At 45.9% G+C, this 22427-nt stretch overlaps 1 protein-coding gene across 1 annotated transcript in view; it reads right to left on the bottom strand.

The window, feature by feature from the left end:
• The window catches only part of LGI2 (leucine rich repeat LGI family member 2), a 376870-nt gene that overhangs the window by 158278 nt on the left and 196165 nt on the right, over positions 1-22427 (bottom strand). The window contains exon 4 of the mRNA XM_078678382.1: positions 2934-3005. Within this exon, the coding sequence (XP_078534508.1) occupies positions 2934-3005 (72 nt within the window). The remainder of the gene's footprint in view (positions 1-2933; positions 3006-22427) is intronic.

The following is a 22427-nucleotide window of genomic DNA, read 5'->3' as shown; positions in this document are numbered from 1 at the left end:
AGATCGGCCCCCCATTCTCATTCTTTTTATTACTGGGACTTGAACCAGGCCTGAGCTCTGAGAACGCAAGGCCCTGGTCGGGGTATAGGGGGCAGTAGGTTGTATAAGTAATTAGGGCCTCTCCTCATCAGGATCCGTTGACTAATACATAGGGCCTTGAATAGAATTCTTTCTCTTATTGGGAGCCAGTGTAGATTAGTTCGGGCATTTTTGGATGAGGCTCTCCTAGGAAGCATCAGGACTAGGCGGGCAGCAGCATTTTGGATGTATTGTAATCTTTGCACGCTCTTTTTACTGGCGCCTATGTAGAGTGCATTCCCGTGGTCCAAGTGAGAGGTGACAAATGCATGGACTAGGGTTTTCCTGGCAGCTACCGGGAGGACATTTAAGGTCTTCCGGAGGCCTAACACCATGCCATATTTCTGGAAGTAATGGCTCATTACAAGGAAGGAAGGCAGCCACACACAGTAATCAGCAGCTCTTCTTCTGTCACTCTTAGCTTGTGTCATACTTGAGTGACAAATTTGGAACAGTGGTGACTATCATGCCAGGCAGTTTGTCCTGTTGTAGGAAGTAGGCAAAAACCACACTTGTAGAATGCTCACCTGGGCCCAGTGTGTGCACGGCTGTTTATTAGCTGTCAGGATGCATTATTATTTGTATTTAATATTGGGCCCCAATGCTACCATTTACACTGTCATTGACTTGTGTTGCCTATTCTCAAGTAATCAATTTTTTGTTGCTTGAGAGGTCTTTTTGTGTTTATGCTTTTATAATGTTTTCAAACCATCTTTCTAGTGTACTATTTGAACAGGATGATAATGAAAAAATTCAAAATACATCTGATAGTAGTCAGGGCTGGACATGATTTTTATTCCACTGGGCATTTCCCCATAAGCCCTGCAACGTACCATGCATCAAGTGTTATATTAATGCATTTTAGTGCTGATGTCTGCATCACTGCACTGAAATGCATTAATCACAAATGTAAGCTCCCTTCTCACCATACGGTGGTCCAGCCTGCCTGGCTACATTTCACAAAAGTAGCCAGTGCGTTTTCGGCTCGTCCTGCGGAGCTGCCGCACGGGGCGGCACTGAGCTGCTGTACAGCTCCTCTGACAAATTCTGTCATATTTAAGCTATGCCTGCTTGGGAAGGCAGCAGATTAGTGACTTTCCATTTCAAAGCTTTGCAGCAGTTCGAGATCTTTTTACAACTTCTTGTTGCTCAAAAGGGTGTAATTTCTGACATTTGAGTTTCCATGCACATCTCTGCTTGATTTTACGTGCACGAAAGTGTCATTCTAAGTGTCACACATTTGGTCACTGAATGTCATTCATAAGTACACATAATCCATGGAAATGTCACCTCACACATATGCAATCTGAAAACTTGGCAGCTATGATCATTTCTGGTGCGTTGTAGCAGTTTTAAGATCTTCTTAGAGTTCCTTGTTGCTCAAATGGGTGTAATTTCTGATATGAATATGTTTCCCTCGTCTTCATTGCTTGATTTTGCTCGTGAGAAAGTGTCACTCATAGTTGTTGAATGTCACTCATAATTACACTGAAATTATTAATGTCACACATAAGAAATCTGAAACCTTGGCAGCTATGCCCTCAGCTTTGCCATCTTGTGACATCAACCTTGATTCACCTTCTCAAGTGCCTGCAGGCTTTGGCAATGATTTCACCGCCCCGTCGTTATCTGTGGAAAATACAAATTACTTTCTTGTTTTCACTTGCTTTTCTGGTTGATTTAAATATTTTTTGCGGTGTATGTGGCGGATTGAGGCCATAACGGAAGCCCCAGCTTCAGAGCCTGCCAGAAACCCGTCTTCAGGGGTTTTATGCTCTAGCAACTTCCCCTGAGTCAATATCATCCGAATTTTCAGAAAGCAGTTAATTCAAGAAAAGAAGAAAGAGACGTTTGAGAAGAACAAGTTGCTTTTGGGGGGTTCTGTGGCTCTCAGAGACATTTCTTTTATTTAAATGTGTATTAGGGGATTTGCATATCATGTGGCACACGTGGCAACAGAGCACGGTATTTAAAATAATGCATTCCTTATATGCAGGGTTACAGACGTGTGTACTTGTATAAGCAGAAATAAATTCAATAAATGAAGAGAAGATAGCTGAGAGGGTGTGAAGAAAAAATGGAAATGACCTCTTGGGAGCGAGTCCTAAATAAAAATAGTAACTTGTTTTACACAATTCTTCATGCTGCTCTTTTATAGTTTATCAGCCTTATATAAAGAGCGGATTTTACTATTACTTATTTTAGTGGTGCTAAATTTACTAGCTTCAGGAGGAAGGAAGGCGGAGCTGACCGTGCTGGATTCATACTCATAACCGGAAGTTAGCTATAAATGTTGGCTGCGACTTCAATCCTTCATTTTGCCTATTTGCAAAAAGAAAGGAAAGGAAGTCCCTATTTACCACAACTTGGGAATATCATGATAATACCCTCTTTAGTGAACACCTAAGCCCATGAATTTAAAAACCACAATATATACAAATACTTTCAATTGGCTGAAATATTCACAAACACAATTTCTGATAGAGATAATTTAAAACAATTGTACAATTTATTTGATATAAAACTCATACATTCAATAACAATTTTAGTGCCTTTACAATACAGTGTTAAAAGATAGTTTTTTGAATTTCACATGATATTCCCAAGTTGTGGTAAATAGGGACTTCCTTTCCTTTCTTTTGATATTTCTCCTTGTCCCTGATTGGATTCGTAAGGAGACCTCCTTTGCTTTTTTTTCCCTATTTGCAAAAAGCCATAACTTGCTAACTTCCAAAAACAAAGAAGGGTGCACGGAAACACGTTAGAGGTTAATGTTCTTTTTGTCAATGCTTTCAAATGACAGTATTTTTGGCTTTGTTACACTAACATTAATGAATAACAAAAGGCAGACTTACAGATGGGTAAGATCTCGAAGTCCTCTGAACGCATATCTTGAAATAGTTGCTATTTTGTTACCTTCAATGAACCTGCAAAGAAAATAGAAATAATTTCATGTTTGCTATTGGTCTTATGCAACTTCTCTCAATTAAGTGATGTGACTTGTGGATATTTGGTGGAAGTACAAAAATCTGATGCCGTCCTGCCTAGCACCACGCCTCAGGCGTTAGACTAATGCATTTCAGTGTGGTGCTGCGCTAATGCATTTCAGTGTGGTGCTGCGCATCACCGCACTGAAATGCATTGTCAAGCATAATGCATAGCACTCCTCAAGCCCATAGCTCGGCCTAAATGAAACTGTTACTGTAGTGGTAGCTGACAGCGCGCCATGGCGTGTGGACTGCACCAGTGGCATTAGACTTGCAGCTGAGCTAGTAAGCTGCTGGCAGGCTGCTACAATGTTTCAAACTCATATTGATTTTCGTGATGCGGCTCTCAGTCTGAAGTCACGTCGAGGTAGTGCCTAATGGCTACTACCGAAACAATGCCACAACCCAGTCAGCCAGTTTTGTGATACAACATTGTTGTGGGGCGGCTGGCTACTTGCGGCAATCATGGCGCTTGCAGCACTGTCTGAGTGCTCGCACTGGCCGCCGTGTGGCTCAGCTGCCAGGGTGGCTGCTCAGCTGCAGTATATGACACGTCACCCCCAGCAAATTCAATTGCCGAGGGAGACCGTAGGAGTGACCATTGCAGCGGCCAGGACGTCTCTGTCACTGGACTGTGGAGGACTTAGTCTACTCCAAGGTGGTGGCAAACCGTCAATTGCCGCTGTCTGAGTCTAGCAGAGTCCTGCAACGTTGAAGTAAGTAGTGACACAGTATGCACTGGCTAAGCCACCCCGGAGTGTGTGTCAACAGCCGCGGCCATTGCAGGTAAGAGCGGTGGGGCGTTGGGACCGGCTAGGGGGGGATTTCAAGAGACAACCACAAGTGAAAATTAAATAAATAAGTAAGTTTCCCTCGTGGTCATCTCTCGAAATCCCCCCCAACCCCCCAGCCGGCCCTACCGCTCTTACATGCAGCAGCCACGACTGTGTGTAAATAAACAACAAATTCCTTGGCAGCATGATGGCTAATCCCTAAGATTTCCATGGGAGGGGAGGAGGGCTAAAACCAATCTAGAATCAGATTGTTGCATTTTGGGAAATATAGTTTCGTTTTGATGGCACAACACATAGCAGCAGTTAGTGACAACCTGCAGAAACAGACCTCAACATTTGCACATGCAGTGCCTCAGGTGTTATGTTATGTTATGTTATGTTATGCATTTTTTATTCGGCGCACAGCTGCTCCAGCGAAGGAGCGTCCTGGCGCCGCGACAAGGTAGCAGCACAACACAACAGGATAAAAACAACAGTGAGGATGGACTAAGGGAACAGGAAAGTTTTCACCGCTCGGCGGAATGAGAGCAAGTCCCTAAGGGCGCGAATCGCCGGGGGGAGGGAATTCCACAGCGTAGCCGCGCGGACTTGGAAAGAACGTCCGCCGGCTCTGCTGCGCTTGACACGAGGGACAACCGCTAGTTCCAGATCAGCAGATCTTAATGCTCGTGCAGGGGTGTAGTGGGCCAGAAGTTTGGACAAGATCATGGCTGGGGATCCCTTAAGTATTTTGTAGGCGACACAGAGGATCTTAAACTGAATCCGCTGGGCCACCGGTAGCCAATGCAACGATCGCAGGGTGCTAGAGGTCGGACAAGATCTAGGTAGTCCAACCATCGCTCTCGCAGCGGCATTCTGAATCCGCTGCAGACGACCAATTTCTGCTTGGTTTAAGCCAGCAAATAAAGAGTTCGCGTAATCCAGCCTAGAGATGACAGTCGCTTGGATCACGAGTTGCCGGGTAGCGGCATCAAAAAACTTAAGCACCGGACGTAGTCCCCGTAGAATGCCAAAACAGCAGGCCGCCGTACGTTTAGTATGACATGCAAACGTAAGGGTGGGGTCCAACCAGACTCTGAGGTTTTTAAGCTCGGAGACTGGGAGAGGTGTAGGACCCAACTCCCCCGGCCACCATCTGCCTCCCCAGAGTTCCGGTTGCTTCCCAAAAATCATGACCTCGGTCTTACTAGCGTTCAGCTGGAGGCAGTTAGACGCCATCCAGCCAGCGACCGCCCTCAGTCCATGTTGGAATGTTATGTTATGTTATGTTAATTGTATTTTTATCGCGCACAGCTGCCCCAGCAAAGGGGCGTCCTGGCGCTTGGACAGACACTACAACATAACACACAGTAAAAGAAAGGGGCAACTATTCAGAGACGGGAAACAGGAAGGTTTTAATCGCCTGCCTGAAGGCAAGCAGGTCGTCAAGAGCTCGAATATGGACCGGAAGCGAGTTCCATAACCCTGCCGCAAGCACCCGGAAGGAGCGGCCACCCATTCTGCACAATTTGAAACGGGGGCATACTGCCAGGTGGAGCGACTCAGATCTCAAGGACCTTGAAGGAAAATAGGGAGTAAGTAAGTTGGCAAGTGCCGGCGGCGAAGAGAACTTCAAAATTTTAAAAGCCAGACACAGCGCTTTGAACTTAATTCGCTGTCTGACCGGGAGCCAGTGTAGGGCCACGATCGTGCCAGCCACTGAACAGTGTCTGGGGAGGCCCACAATGGCACGTGCCGTGGCATTTTGAACCCTTTGTAGTCTAGAGGCCTCTGCTTGATTCATCCCTAGCATCAGCGAACTGCCGTAGTCCAGCCGGGATAGTATTGATGCCTGGACCACAAGCTGTCTAGTGGGGGGGTCAAAGTACTTTAAAACCGGCCTTATACCCCGCAAGATGCCATAGCATGTGGCCGCCACCTTCTTGGTGTGATCCATGAAGGTGAGTGCAGGATCCAGCCAAATGCCTAGATTTCTGACGCCAGAGGCAGGAATCGGAATGACACCCAGCTCTGGTGGCCACCACTGATTTCCCCATAGCTCCGCATGCTTCCCTAATACCAGCACCTCAGTTTTGGTGGCATTCAACTGAAGGCAGTTGGTCCGGAGCCAGCTTGCTACTGCCACCAGACCCTCTCGGAATCTGGAAGCCTCCACCTCGGGGTCTCCACTAAGTGTCACCGCCAGCTGTGTGTCGTCAGCATATGAGGTCATCGTCAGACCCCACTGTTTGACGACTGCAGCTAGCGGTTTCACATAGAGGTTGAACATTGTAGGGCTCAACGAGGATCCCTGTGGGACTCCCATCTCCAAGGAATAAGTGGCGGATTGGGCTGGTGGTATAGCCACTTTGAAGGTTCGCTCCGATAGAAAGGAACGAAACCACTGGAGAGCGATGTCCGTAACTCCAGCTTCCTGTAAGCGTTGGATCAATATATGGTGGGACACAGTGTCAAAAGCAGCGCTTAGGTCTAATAGCAGGAGCGCTGCTGTATGACCCGAGTCAAGTACCTGGCGAAGATGTTCCGTGATGTAAAGTAACGCCGTCTCGGTACTGTGTCCTGACCGGAAGCCATTCTGACTGGGATCTAATATCTGGTTACGAGCCAGATGCTCAGACAGAACTGAGTTGACATGGGCTTCCGTTATTTTCGCTGTCCAAGGCAGAAGGGATATAGGTCTGTAGTTTTCTGGCATCCGGGGGTCAGAATTGGCCTTTTTTAAAATAGGGGTAATCACTGCCGGTTTCCATGCGGTGGGTACCATTCCGCTGGACAGTGACATATTGATTAATTTCAATATGGGGTCTCGGCACAACGGGGAAAGTGTATTGATAAAAGCTGGCTTCAACGGTTCCAGAGGAGAACCTGACTTAACCCTGAGGCTGAGCCTGTCAAAGATTTCAATAGGCAGGTCTGGTAGAATAGCCAGGGTATCATGTCCCATAGCATCAGGTTCGGTTACCTCTAGATTAGAACAGCCTGTATCAAATCCTTGGTAGATTTTTTCTACTTTCTCTAAGAAGAAAGTGGCCAGATTGTCACAGTGGGAGTCTGTACAAATCACCTCCGAGGTGGCTTTTTTAGTCATCAGGTCCTTCAGGACCTTGAAAATCAGTTTCGAGGGGTTGGAACTGAGAGCAAATTCCTGTGCATAGAAAGCAGCTCGTGTTCTGCAAATAGCCCTGTGATAAACCTTCAGATCAGCGAAATACCGAATTTTCAGAGCAGGATCGTAAGATCTTCTCCACTCCCTCTCTGTTTTTCGGCAAGATTTTTTCAGCTCTGCAAGAGACTCATTATACCAAGGGCTTTGTGTTTTTATCCGGCCTTTCGACCACCGCATAGGTATAAGAGAGTCCAGAGCGTCGGTGATCCAGGTGCAGAACTGATGGTATCCTTGGTTCACATTTGCATTTACAAGGGTGCTCAGAGGTTTCTGTTCCAGTAGCCTATAAAACTCTTCGAGCTTTAGCTTATGCCAAGGCCTCTTTAAAATAGGCCTGTCCACCGATATAAAAGGCTTATCGTGGATCGAACAGAAGGCTTCCACTAGCAAATGATCCGTCCATCCCATCAACAAAGGGTCTGACACCTTCACCCCCTCAAGCGTGGAAAAAAAGGGGTCCAAAATATGGCCTCCTGAGTGGGTAGGAAGGGTGACAAGCTGGATGAGTTGCAGGGCTTCCAGATCCGCCAATAGAGTGCTCACGGTTGTGGATGACCCATTGTCAAAATGGATGTTAAGGTCCCCCAAGATGTTAAAATTGGCACAACCGAGCGCTATCGGGCTGACCATATCGGCCAGTGTGGACCTGAAGACAGAATCATTGCCGGGAGGGCGGTAAATGAGCATACCGCTGAATGTAAAGTGATGGCTAAAGGCAATTTTAAATATGGCGCTTTCACAAGCGGGCAGTCCTGAAAGTTTCCATTCAGCCGGGAAACAGGATTTGACTGCCATAGCAATACCACCTCCTCTAGTGGCCCTGTTGGCCGTGAAGATCTTATAATTCTGGGGAAAGGCTAGATTCAATATAGCAGAATCCGAGTCCTGAAGCCAGGTTTCGGTCAATAGAAAGAGATCAGGGTCATCTTTCTCAATCAGTTCACGAATGAACTGATAGTGTTTGGCCAGAGACCTCACATTCAAACACCAGATCCGAAGATCCCGAGTCGCAACACGCTTGCGTGTGATGGTAGTACCGTCTTCCAGGGAACGGATCTTGGTGGGACTCGTGAGTGACCAGCCTTTACAGGCAGAGCTATATGGTCCAGCCAATGGATCTACCGGCTTGCATAAGCATACCCTAGACCGTTGTCCTATAGCCAGAAGTTCTGGCCGTGTATAAGACAACATCCCTCCAGGGAGTGCGAAGTTCCCCACTCGAAGAAGCCAGGGCCTGCCCGCCTCACGCTACCTCGACGCGGACGAGCGCAGACGGGCAGGACTCTGGCACGACTCCGGCACAGCAACGGCGTCCCAGCTGCGCCTCCCGCTGCGCGGGGGGGGGAGCTTTAAATAGGCCGACCAATCACGTCGCGAGCGCGAGTACGCTCCAAGATGGCGCCCGTTTTTCCAAAAATGAGCCCAACACAAGATGGCGCCCACAGGACCACCCTCGGGACCAGGACCCACCAAATGGCGGTGCAACCAACTATTTAAATGCAGGTGAGAGGGAGGGAGGAAGCCCTGACCAAGCCCCGCTAAAAACAGGGGAAATGTGCAATAAACGAACAATAAAACAAATAGCAGAATCAGGAGGATTAAAAATCAGAAACGCCAGCAGCAGCGCGTGCGCAGCAGCGGTAGAATCTGTCCAGACTGCCAGATGAGTGGGTCCGCCTTAAATAGGCCGACCAATCACGTCGCGAGCGCGAGTACGCTCCAAGATGGCGCCCGAATCTGGGTGCATCCACATCGGCATCCCCGCTGATCGTGACCGCTAGCTGGGTGTCATCGGCGTATGACACCATTGTCATACCCCATTGACGAACAACCTCAGCCAGCGGCCTTACGTATAGATTAAACAACGTAGGACTCAGCGAGGAGCCTTGGGGGACCCCCAGACCCAGCAGATGGGGTTTGGACTGGTAAGGAGGGACGGTCACGCTAAAGGTCCGATTGGCTAGGAAAGACCGGAACCATTGGAGAGCGATGCCAGTGACACCAGCCTCCTCTAATCGACGCAGAAGGATGGGATGAGATACGGTGTCAAAGGCGGCGCTCAGATCTAATAGCACCAGCGCCGCCGTTTGACCCGCATCGAGCACGGAGCGCAAATGCTCTACCATATACAGCAGAGCCGTCTCCGTGCTGTGGCCCGCTCGAAACCCATTCTGCGTCGTGTCGAGGATATCGGCTTGGTGAAGATGTTCCGAGAGGACCGCGTTGACATGCGCCTCAGTCACCTTGGCAGGCCACGGCAGAAGTGAAATTGGCCGATAGTTTTCGGGCTTACTTCGGTCCAGGCTTGGTTTTTTGAGAATAGGCCGCACCACGGCCTGTTTCCACTTGAGTGGGACTACGCCGGATGTAAGCGACGTGTTGATCAAAGAGCATAGCGGTGAGATGTCATGCACCGCCAGATCTTTGAACACAGCCGGGCAGAGCGGATCTGCTGGAGACCCCGACCTCACTTGACAAGCCAGTTTGCCAAGGCTTTCAGTTGTTAAGATCGGAAAAGAGTACAATTCCTCAACCGTCAAGGGTTTGAGAGGTGAATCTGCAGGTGGACTGGCCGGCGGAAAAGCCCGATAGATAGCGTTCACCTTCTCCACAAAAAAATCCGCCAGAATTTCACAATGCTCCACAGAGCTCTGGAGAGTAGCAGTCACCTTTTTGGTGGTAAGATCTTTCAACACCTTGAAAATAGTTTTAGAGGGATTGTCGCTAGTCTGAAATTGTAAGGCGTAAAAGGCAGCGCGGGTTCTGCACACTGCTCGATGGTAGAGTTTAACAGTGGCTTGGTACACGGCCTTCTCCTGGTTGTTATAGGTTTTACGCCATGCCCGCTCTGCACGCCTACAGGAGGTCTTGAGTACCCGCAGTGCATCATCATACCATGGGCTAGTATTTCTGGCCCCGGATTTACACCAAACTGTGGGGATAAGGGAATCTAATGCCCTAGTCACCCAATTACAGAAGCCAGAAGGTGTCTCATTCTTGCAGAAGTAAGCCAAGGAAGTGAAGAGGGCTTTTTTGTCTATGGCAGGCCTAGGGCTTTATTTTAAGTTGTGTGTTAATATGGAATCATGGCAAATCTTTTTTTTTTTTTTTATGCAAGTTTCTTTTTTCCATAACTACTTCTTGTAATAATTATTTTGGCAAAGGGAGAAGAATGTACCTCGAAACATACACAGCACTGCTCTTTGGCACATGATTAATTTTTGAAGACACTTTTATTATTGTGTCTCCAAGTTGTTAGCGTTTCTCGTTGTAATGGGTGTGATTTCTGATGTATGTTTCCCTTTTCTTCATTGTGTGATTTTGCTCGCTAGAAAGTGTCACTCATAGTCATTGAATGTCACTGATAATTGCACTGAAATTATGAAAATGTCACACATAAGCAATATGAAACCTTGGCAGCTATGCTGATGCAGTTTGTTAAACAAATCACACTTAGAGGCATATTTATGACATATTTACCCAATACAGCGCTTTCCTGTCCTTTCCCCTTGTGCTGGCGCCGTTTTGGCAACAAAGAGCAATGCAGGCACCCTTTCATTAAGGTGCAAGGGCGCCCCGGTTGCATGCAGGATTGTTTTTGTGCAGAAAGCTTCACCTTCCGGCACAAAAAAAAACATAGTGAGAGGCTTTTTCCTCTTTCTGTGTGTGCAGCTGAATCTTTGCGCATTGAGCTGCAGTTTTCCACTCTGCCATAGGTATATTAGAATACTACTCATTGAGCCACAAACCATCTCAAAGTAACAAGTTGTGACCAGTGACCTTAGAAAATCAATTAAGTCTTCATGCTCTACCCCGAGAGGCTCATTTTACCAGTCAATCTTCTAGTTCCCCCTAGCCTCGTTTTGTTTTTTATTAAGCTGTGCATCAGTGGTTAGTGTTCCATCAATAACACTTGCTCATTAATGCTAGCTGTGACCACATAGGCATCAAGTGCTGGAAAAGTCTATGCCTGTAAGCAATGCAATAACATTGCTTTTGCTCGGTTTACTTAAGGGATGTGAATTATTGTAAAACATAATCACAATTGCTCTCAAAGTAAAATATGCTTTCCAAGTACCTTGAAAAAACAAGAGTTTGTGACTAGGTTTAATCTGATACGTAGGTGACAGATTTACCAGTAAGTATAGGACTGATAGTTATGCGTACTTGCACGTGTGATTATGTTATCAAAGGTAGGCAAGTAGATAGAGTGGTTATTTAATGAACATCGCAAGCTCACAACTCACTTTGATTAATATGAAATGCTTGTCTGGCTATATGCTAACACCATAGAACTACATGCCTTGAAAATGCTCTTTGTAAATTTCAGAATTGTTATCACTCATGGAGTCATCACAAAAATGTATTAGGAGTCATCTTCTAAAATGTTTGTACAATATCTAACTTACCATATCAAGTTAATAGTCAAGTTATTTACTGTGTTTATCTAGTGCTCAATTGTATCGCCTTAGAGCCATATCAGAGAATTTCTGGATTTATGAGTCACTTGGGTACCATGTGGCTCCATCAATTGACTGCTGGTGAGTTTATCAGTTTGGCTGGTAGCTGGCATGTTGCTGGTCATTCTTTTTTCCGTCACCACGGAGACTTGTTGAGGGTGTCAAAATAGTCACGCAAGGCTGCAGGGTTTTACTGATGGTAGAAAAGCTGATGTAGTAAGTTTGCTCCTCTGGCTGCTCCCCTGCTCCAATAGAGCAAATGCTGAGGCATGGTCCCTTAGCAAAGAGAGAGGGAGTGCTCCTAAACAGAGCTCTTACTTAAAGCCTTATCTGAAAAGTCATATGTGGTCTTTAGCTCTTTGTGCAATGTTTAAAAGTTTAATTGGTCTCTTAGAGACTAGGCCACGGTCCAGAGCTAGGAGCCTCTTGCCTTTAGCATATTCTTTCTCTGCTACTTCCACTTCTCCTTCAGTTTATGATTTAGGGAGCAGTGTCTATATGTGCATCATATGGTTGCATTATTTAGGGAAGGGGAATCGTGTGACCATGAAGCTTGAGGCTGGAGCACAGCCTAGGCAGCTCGTTCCATACTTTAGAGGTTTCAGTACGTTATTGTTTGGCAATGCTCTGTATCCAGTGCTGCAGTATGGTATCTCTAGCTTTGTGTGTTTCTCCCTGTGTCTTAGTGCTGGATTTAGTCTCTGGTTTGATTTCAGCTGAAGTAGTAGCAACATCATCCTGAAGAGGTTTCACTTATAATTTACACCCTTAAGCACTGCAGTGATATGGAATTATCACTACAAACAAGAGTCAAAAAGAAATCACACCTGCTTCAAACTTTATGACGTAGGTGACACTTACTTCCAGAAGTCAGGACTGAGAGACCGGAAATGAAGCAGTTCCAAACTAGGAGCACCTCTGAATTCACCCTATCTAAGCATAACACAAACACCATCAATAAAATCCATATGTACATGTGTTCCAGCATAGCAAGGTGTCTATTTTTTTAACAACCTGTTGTCCAGCAAGTGGCAGATTTAAGCATCATCCTCATGTATTCCAAAGTGGTAGTGGAAGTGGTGATGTTCAAGTAACTTGCCTAATGGGCCAACGTGTGTGTTGAATAGCAATAGGACAAAGGAGAATCATCACAGGGGAATCCAGCATAACAGTGTCTTGATGTTGAATTCCAACAGACACTTTCAAACTTGTTGGCTGTGGCCTGAGAGGCAGGCTTTGAACTAACTAAGTGATATGCGGTGCTACAGATCCAATAGGAGAAGGGAATCTGTTTGGCTCTCATTATGAGAAATGGGGAGGTATTTCTGTATGTCCTTTAGGATCTAATCAGTACCTCTAAAAGGCCTGAAACCTGTTTGCTGGTCCTCAAAGCAATAATTGGTTCCCAGAACCATGCGACATTAGAGACCGTTCTATACAGAAGTACATCATGGCATGTTTTAGGGTTACTAGCACTATGCCCAGCAGTAGGAAAGCATTTAGAATTCGTGATATGTTACAGTAGTGTTTAGAGGATTTCTTTGATGCACACTGCTGAGCTAGGTTCAACAGATAGATCCAATGACTTGATTCTGGTGGAAGCTTCCATCACCATGGTTGCACTCTGTGGTGTAAAGAATGAAAAGGTGACATGTAATATATGGAAGGGTATGTGCAATGGAATGATAATAGTCATGGATTGCTCATGACTGTGTATTCAAATTAAGAATTTCTCACAATATAGCACTTCAGTTGTCCTCACTTTATCAAGTGGAAGAAGAAGGGCAATTTTCAGTGTCTGTGAATACTAGTTTTTACATTTTGAACAGCTCAGATGTAGACTAAGATACATTCCAAATACAAATCACATACTATAGGAAGTCCGATTGCTGCCTCTCGTATGGGTCTTGCAATGTGGTCTGTCTGAGTTTGTGCTGGATTCACTATGTAAACGATAACTTGAAAAAATGCCTTGCTTCGCCTACCATCTTCTTGAGAAACAAGACTTCTAGAGAAGGCTGACTGCAAACACTGTTTCAAAAGATATTTTAGATGAGTTGATGCAAAAATGATGCATGAATCAATGTTTAGGTGCACATTACACTGGTAAGCATGTATCTGTGTTCCAAAAGTGGCTGATGGGAAGTCATTAACATGTGTCCTCACTCGCTCCCGCTTCCGGGAATAGCTGCAATTTTCGCAATAGCAGCCTTTGTCAGTCCAGGCAGGCCACTGAGAGAGACAACAGCGAGACCACCGTTTGAGGTCCTCCAGCTCCAACACAGGTCAGGGGCCCCATGGGATGGGGAAGGTCTCTCTTGGCTTTGATCCATCATCTGGGTCACCTAGTGATATGGTGCAGGTGGGCCACACCACCGGATAGGTGGCCATGGACATACTTCTTGATCAATATGGACAGTATCGTAGCAGTCACATATCTCTGTCACCACAGTGTGGTGGGTCACAGCCACATTTTTTGGCACAGTGGTAAGTTCAGGAGCCATTCTTGAATAGTGGTGAGGTCAGCTGCAATCCCATGTCTTGGAACAGCGAAGTTGGCTGCAGAACCACAATTCCGACTTGAAACCACAACGCTTGAGAGACTGGTGACCACCACTCATAGGGCCGCAGATGTATTTCCTTTTTCTTGTTTCACCCAGCAGGCCCAACCAGCATTGGGGGCTCACTGCTACTGGCTCTACACTTTTAAAGTTTTCAAGCTTCTTCCTTTTTTAATCAGGAAGGTGGGCTTCTACAGACTTCAGTTCAGATGAACAGCTTCTTCCAGCAAGGTAAGACTTCAGGAGATCACCCTCATCTTTGGAGAGCTGGCTCTCAGGCAAACACCAGCTCTCATTGCAAAGCTGTACTCAAAGAATTATGCAGTGCACTCCCTTTCTCGATCAAACAGAACTTGGAAATTGAACAAGTGGGTCAGTGACTCATTAGGAAATGTGGACTTAAGCCTGTGGAAACTTGCTTGTGGAACAACAACACCGGATTGGCCTTAGGACTACGAGATATCTCAATCACTTCCAAGTCCAACATCTTTGATACCTCTGCCTTACTGCATTCCTGGTCCCAGTCAGACATGCAAGTCTTGCTTTTGACAGATCGTCTATCTCCAATGTTAATCTCATGAACTCATGAATCTCATGTCACTCCACTGTACGCCACCCCACCCTGCACTGATTCATTATAAGGCAATCCACTCTGTAGGAAGCTAGCTCTGTATGTACTATACCAAAATGAGGTATAGTGTGCACAGAGTCCAGTGGAACCCCAAAGGTAGGCAGAGGTAAAAGTAGATAGCACCGGACTCTCTATTTGTGGTAGTGTGGGGGAGCAGTTAGGCTTTATCAGAGGGCAGTGTTAAGAATTTGTTGTACACACTCAGACAGCAAATGAGGTCACACACTCAAAGACTGAACTCAGACCAATTTGGTTGTATAAAAAATATTATTTAGTGATATTTATTTTCTAGAACCAAGCAAGCCTGATACAGTTAAGTGTAAATGATATTTTTCAAGGCAGGTTGAACAATGCAAGCAAGCTGATTGAAAATGTCTTTGCTACAGGTTTGTAAATCTTTTCCATACAGTGGAAATTACTGTTAGATTACTTTCGATTACTTTACAGATTACTTTATGGATTAATGTTCCTATCCGTGTGGTAGGCCTAGATATCACACTGGGAAATTTGCTAGAGAAAAGGTAAGTAAAGCAGTTTTCAATTGTTTGCAGTTTTTCAAGTTCTCATACAAAACCAACTCTCAACTTAGAAAAAATTGCAAGTAAAAACAGTTAATGCATTCCTATGGAGAAAATGTGGTTATCAGTTAACAGGTAAGTACTTGGTTGTGGGAGTTAGTATTCTGGGTTTATAACTAGAGTTCCCACAGGGTCAAGGATGCACTCTGAAAGCACACTCAGCGGTACGAGTGTTCAGGCCCAATGTTATCCAATAGGGGTAGGAGGCCCCAGGTAGATGGCTGCTCACGAGCTGGCCAAGATGTTGTGGGAGCAAAGCTCCTGGAGTTAGGCTCAGGGAAACGGGGGTTCTGAGTTAGCACCCTAAGTACAGCCCCAGCGGCCCAGGAGCGGCTTGTTGCAGGGTGATATTTTGGCATCGGGTGCCCTGTTGTTTTCACTGGGGATTCTTCAGTTGGAACAAAGACTTCAGGCTCGGGATGAAGATCTTCTGGAGGCGACCGCCGGTTGGAGAGATAAGTTGGGAAGCCTGGGGATCTGGTACACTGTTGGTTGGGCCACCCAAGGCCGTGGGACTTCAGATACAGGGGTGCCTTTAGGCGTCAGGTTTTCTTACCAGCTCTGGTCGCCGTTGTGGGGGTCCTCCAGAAAGAGACTGCAGGCGTCATTTGGAGGGTCGAGGCAGGTCAAAGATCACCAGATATCAGGTCAGGATCGCTGGGGAGACCTCCTCGTGTTGTTGGGCAACTCAAACTCGGGCCGTGGGCAACGGGTGCAGAGTAGTGCAGATATGGAAGGCACGGCACGTCCTCGGTGTCCTTGAGGTTGCTGGCTGCAGGACACACTGGGATTTCGCTGGAGCAGACTTGAGGTGGGGACAGGCCAGAAGGGGTGGAGCCAAGTCAGTAGGCTTTCTCCTCTTCTTAGCTTCAGCACAGGTTCTTCGGTCCTTCTTCTTCTCTTCTTGTCGATTCTTGTCTGAGGAGGCAAGGTTCAGGGTTGCCCCTAAATACTAGATTTAGGGGTGTTACAGGTAGGTAAAGGTTGGGACCAATGGGTCCCTTCCTTAGGGTGGGTACACCCCTATTATGACACCCTCCAGTGGGAGGGGGCATATGCCTTACTTTGGTTGGCTGGGTCCCCATCTGAAAGATGACAGGGATTGAGAGTTGTGCTTCACCTCGCCTCCCCCACCTGAGAGGTGGAGTTGGCAAAGGTGGGCACACCTCCCTTCCTCACTTGGTTTCCCGCCAATTCTTCTGCCCAAAGTGGGGGTCAGAATCGGTGGGGGACAGTTGCTGGTAGCAGCAAAGGCCTGGGGTAGGTCACAAAGGCGGTAGGTCTTTGAAGCTTCCCCTTCATGGACCCTGCCCATCCTGGGGGAGGAGGCTTGGTAGCAGGCTCTCGATCCAGGGGTGCAGAAACATGTCTGGTGGTGGCAGCTGGGGAGCAGCCACTCAGCCTGGACACTAGTGTTAGGTCGTTTTTCAGTGGGCATCTCAAAGATGCCTTCTGAGTGCATTTTTCATTAAAGCCACACTGGAATCAGTGTGGGTTTAATGTGCTGAGAAGTTTGATACCAAACTTCCCAGCTTTCAGTAAAGCCATTATGGGGCTGTGGCATTCGTAGTGACAAACTCCCAGCACCATGTACTCTTAATGACATTACTGCACTTACAATGTCTAAGAATAGCCTTAGAAACTGTAGGGGTACAGGACTCATGCACCTGTACCCTCACCACAGGTATAGTGCAGCCATCTAGAGGCAGTGGGTTGTAGGCATGGCACACAGGGATGTATGCCATGTCGACTCTTCACTTTGTTCTGCACCAAAACACGCAGCCTGCAATGGCAGTGTGTGTGTGTAAAGGTACAGGGTGGCACAATAAGTGCTGCAGCCCTTAGAGACCTTCCCTGGCCACAGTGCCCTTAGTACCTGTGGTACCATATACAAGGGACTGACCTGTGGCCAAAGAGTTCCAATTGGGTTTTGTTTTAATGCAGTTTAGGGAAAGAACATAGGCCCTGGGTACCTTTTTGGCTGGAACCCAAGGCACACACAGTCAAAATACATCAGCAGCTTAGCAAAATGTGGGGGCAACCATGCAAAAAGAGGGCACTTTCTCACACCTGCTCAACTCTACGCCACTCCAAAATACAGCACTCCACTTATTGCTATTACACTCTAGGCAACTTCATTCTACAACACTGCAGTTTAAGCTATTACACTGTACGCCCCTCCATTGTACGCTAATCCACTCTATGCTATTCCATTCTATGCAACTGCACTCTACAACATTTCCCTCTACACTATTCTACTCTTTGCCACTCCACACTGTGCACACCATTGTACACAACTCCACTGTATGCTATTTCAATGTATGCCACTCCACACTGCTCCACGGTACGCTACTCCCCTGTGCGTCACTACACTCAACAACACTCCACTGTACAGTATTACACTGTACACCACTCCACTCTATGCAATTTCGCTGTATGCTACTACACTCTACGCTATTCCACTGGACAACACTCCACTCTATGCCACCCCACTCTACTCTATTCCACTTTCTGGCACTCCACTGTACATCATTCCACTGCACACCACTACACTCAACGTTATTACAGTCTGCCCCACTACATTGTACGCTACTCCAGTGTATGCCACTCCACAGCACTCCTATCCACGCCACTTCAGTCTACTCTATTCCACTCTATGCCACTCCACTCTAGGCCACCATATTCTACAACAGTCCGTTGTACACCACTCCACTCTATGACCCTCACTATACAATACTGCTCTCTACGCTATTCCACTGTACGCAACCTCTACTCTACAACACTACACTACGCTATTCCACTGTATACCACTCCATTCTATGACACTCCACTCAACACCACTCCACTGTATGTAATTCCACTGTACACCACTACACCTCACTACACTGTATACCACTTCACTGTATGCCATTCGATTCTATGTCACACTAGTATATGCTATTCCATACTACACCACTCCACTCCACTGTACATCACTCAACCTCAGTCCACTGTACACTACTCCATTGTATGTGACTACACTCTACCCCACTCCACTCCACTCTATACAACTCCACTGTACGCAATTCCACTAAATGCCACTCCACTGTACCCCACCCAAAATCTATGCCACTCCAATCTAAGCCACTCTAGTCTACACCACTCCACTGTACCCCACTCCACTGCACAGCAATTTACTAAACGCTATTTTACTGTATGCAATTACACTCTATGCCACTACCCGATTCCATGCTATGCCACTATACTGCTGTATGGTATTTCACTATACGCTACTGCACTGTACGCCACAACACTGTACGCTACTACACTCTATGCTATTCCACTCTGCTAAACTGCACTCTATACTACTCACTCTACGCAATTCGACTCTATGCCACTCCACTCTATGCCACAATACTATACGCCACTCCACTGTACACTACTCCATTTTATGCCACCTGCCTCTCCTCAAATTCACTGTAGACTATTTCACTGTATGGAACTCCACTTAACTTTGGCGCCGATTGACGAATCTTCGCGAAATTTTCAAAACTTATGGCCCGCTCCGGTCCGCTCCTATCTCAAAAGTTTTAGGGTGATTCATCAAGGGGTGGCCGAGAAAAAAGGGGTGTCCCAAAACGTGTTTTCCCTATGCAATTTTTCATAGGAAACTTTAGACACGGCTACAGTCCGAACTGCTGAACGGAATTACACCCAATTTGGTGAAAAGGTAGCCCTTGGTTCACAAAGAGCCCTTTTGTTAAATTGTGTAAATCCGCTCAGTAGTTTTAAAAATATTAATGGAAAAAGAAATATATATCTGGGCGGAGCCTAACCGCACATCTCATCGTGAGATCTGATTGGCTGTCAGCACTTCATCCAAGAAGTGTTGGCAGCCATCTTGGGACCAATATACATGATAGCACCTCATTAAAAAGCATTGCAGTTAATAGAAGGTTTTAAGACTTTAGTTACATTATAAATCATTTGTTGATGGTACCGTACTCATTTTAGGAATTGTGGTGTGTTCTAAGGTGATTTTACCATGTGAAAAAGCCTTCTGCTGGGATATCATGAATAATGTTTGATAGAAAACTATTTTCTCATGCTTTTCTTACAGTGGTTTGGAAGGTGATCTATAAGCTAAACTGAGAGCATATTTTCTGTAAATTCACATTATCTTACTCAGTCATGTGAGAATGAAGTCTGACATTCTCAGTAAAACATGTACTTCCAACAAGGGCAGAGACTGTCAGTTGATTCCTTTGTTTTCTACTGCAGCTTACCAGAGTGTTCTAAAGAACAACTAGAGGGCTAACAGTCCTACTTATGACAAACGTATTGCACACCTGAAGCCATCTTGATTGGAATAAAGTGGTAACTCTTAAAACATTTAATTTAAAAAGGAACAACATGAGGGGGTTCATTTTGCCATAGAAAGTATGATTAGTGCTGCAGAAAGAAAAATTAGGGCACATTTTGAGCGACTTCTCAAATCGTCTTCTATTTCATTAAAAAATTCTGACATGCAGACTGAAAAGTGCACTTTCAATACAAGCAGCAGACTTCCCTGTTGAGCAGTAGCCTTACTACAGTGATCTAATAAGCAACTAGACTGCTAACATTCTGAATTCATGCTAAATGTGTGACACATCTGAATGTCTTCTTGATGGAATCAAAGTAAAAAACTGAAAGTATTTCCTACTGAGGAGATTGTAGTAAATGAGGAAATTAGGAAACTTCATAACAAATAAGTCTCCCAAGATGGCCACCAGAGACCAAAGAGCCCACATGTAGCCCAAATATCACCCAGATGTAGCCCAAGTATAGCCCAATGACAGAATGTCCCAGAGTGTTCTAAAGAACAACTAGAGCGCTAACAGTCTTACTTATGACAAACGTATGGCACACCTGAAGCCATCTTGATTGGAATAAAGTGGTAACACTTAAAACATTTGATTTACAAAGGAACAAAATGAGGGGGTTCATTTTGCCATAGACATTATGATTAGTGCTGCCGAAAGAAAAATTAGGGCAAATTTTGACTTCTCAAATCCTCTTCTATTTCATTAAACAATTCTGACATGCAAACTGAAATATGCACTTTGAATACCAGCAGCAGACTTCCCTGGTGAGCAGTAGCTTTACTACAGTGATCTAATGAGCAACTAGAGTGCTAACATTCAGAATTTATGGCAAATGTGTGACACATCTGAATGTCTTCTTGATGGAACCAAGGTAAACAACTGAAAGTATTTCCTACGGATGAGGCTGCAGTAAATCAGGAAATTAGGAAACTTCATAACAAATAAGTCTCCCAAGATGGCCACCAGAGACAAAAGAGCCCAAATGTAGCACAAATATCATCCAGATGTAGCCCACGTGTAACCCAATGACAGAAGTGTGCAAAACACTTTTTATTTTTTGTGTTTTTGCAGTTTTAAATAGTGCTGACTTGTCAGGTATTGGAATGCTTTACATGAGCATTGGTTACATCAAACAAGAACCCATTTATTTTGGTAATAGACATGGGGAGATTAAGTGATTTGAGCAGAATCACAGAATGTCGAGCTGAAGCAGAAACTCCAACCTGGTTCCCCGGTTGCAAAGTCTGCAGCTCTGGAAGTAACACCACATCCTCTCCTCTAAGTGCAACATTTAATCAAGTGGTCAACTGGATAAAAAAACATAAATATTATAAATACTTTAAAAGTGCGTTGTCGCTATTTGTAAACTCAAAAAATATGTCCTCATTTTTATTTTTTAGAGCACTAACCATAATTTTGATGCCAATAAGACCCTCTCATATATGTAATTTCTAAAGGAAATGCTCTAGGTATTACAGTTTTGATTACATCAAGATGACGTCAGGCGTTCCACACTTTTGTAATATATATAGAATGTTAGCAATCTAGTTGTTTATTAGGATACTGTTGAGAGGCAGAGGCCAGGGGCATGAACTCTGAAAATTGAAGGCAGGTAGGAGGGTGCAGAGACAACAATTTGACCACACTGGGCAGGCTGGAAGGGCAGTGGCAGCACAGCAGACTATGGAGGGCAGTGTAAAACGGGACTGGGGCAACAAACCAACAATACAGGACTGGCAAGAGAGGCCGTGGCAATATAATAGACCATTGTTGGCAGAAGGAAGAGGCAGTGGTAGTACAACCATACATGCCAATAGACTCGATTCCGCCAGGAAACGTCCAATGTTTTTAAGCCCAAATGGGCTTTATTTGATCTGTCTCCTGTCTGCAATCTCCTCTTTTTCAATGTAAGTCAAAAGGGAAAATCAATACCCCAGTTTATTTCAAAATCTCCCTCTTACCATGTTCAAAATGTTAGCAAGTATGGTACAGTGGATCATGGAAGGCAGGGGGAATTGGGGTAGGGACATGGACTCGGATAACAGAGGACAGGAGGGACATGGAGAGGTGCACCAAACTGACCCTACTGGGCAGGTATCCGGGTTTGCAGCAGCACAATACACCACACAGGGCATGCAGGACGGAAGTGCAGCACAACAATCCATAGAAAGCAATAGGGAGGGGACAAGACCATGCACGTGGACAGCAGAGAACAGAGGGGAAGAGGCAGTGGTAGCTAGCTGACCATAATGGACAGACATGAGAGAAAGCTGTAGCATAATTGACCATAAAGGCAGGAGGGACGGATCAGGGGCATTACAATGAAACAGACAAGCCAGGAGGGAGGAAATTGTGGTCTGCACATGGAAACAGAGGGCTGGGGGCAGGGTAGGAACAGCAAGATGACCATGGAGGTCAGGCAGGATGGGCACTAGAAGCAAGGTACACCATGGAGAGCAACTGTGAGACTATAAGGCATACATACAGGCCATGGAGGGAAGGTGGGAGGGGGCCATGGGCAGCTAGCTGACCACACAGGGAAGGTGGGAGGGGCAGTGGCAGCACAAAAGATCATGCATGGCAGGCGGGTGGGTTAGTGGTGTCACAATGGCTATGATGCGCAAGAAGGAGGGTGCAGGGGCATGCATAAAGGACCATGGAGGATAGAAGGGAGGATCAGGACCTGGGCACCAACAATAGAGAGTTCGGGGGAAGGGGCCTCACAACAGACCACGCGAGGCAGGCAGGAGGAGCAGTTACAGCACAACAGACCAGGGAGGGCAGAAGGGCGTGACAGTAAAATGGACCATGGAGGACAGGAGGAAG

The sequence above is a fragment of the Lissotriton helveticus genome, chromosome 2_2 (assembly GCF_964261635.1).
Source record: "Lissotriton helveticus chromosome 2_2, aLisHel1.1, whole genome shotgun sequence".
In the NCBI taxonomy this organism is placed as follows: Eukaryota; Metazoa; Chordata; class Amphibia; order Caudata; family Salamandridae; genus Lissotriton; species Lissotriton helveticus.
The sequence above is the reverse complement of the archived record's forward strand: the minus strand, read 5'-3'. Positions and strand labels throughout refer to the sequence as shown.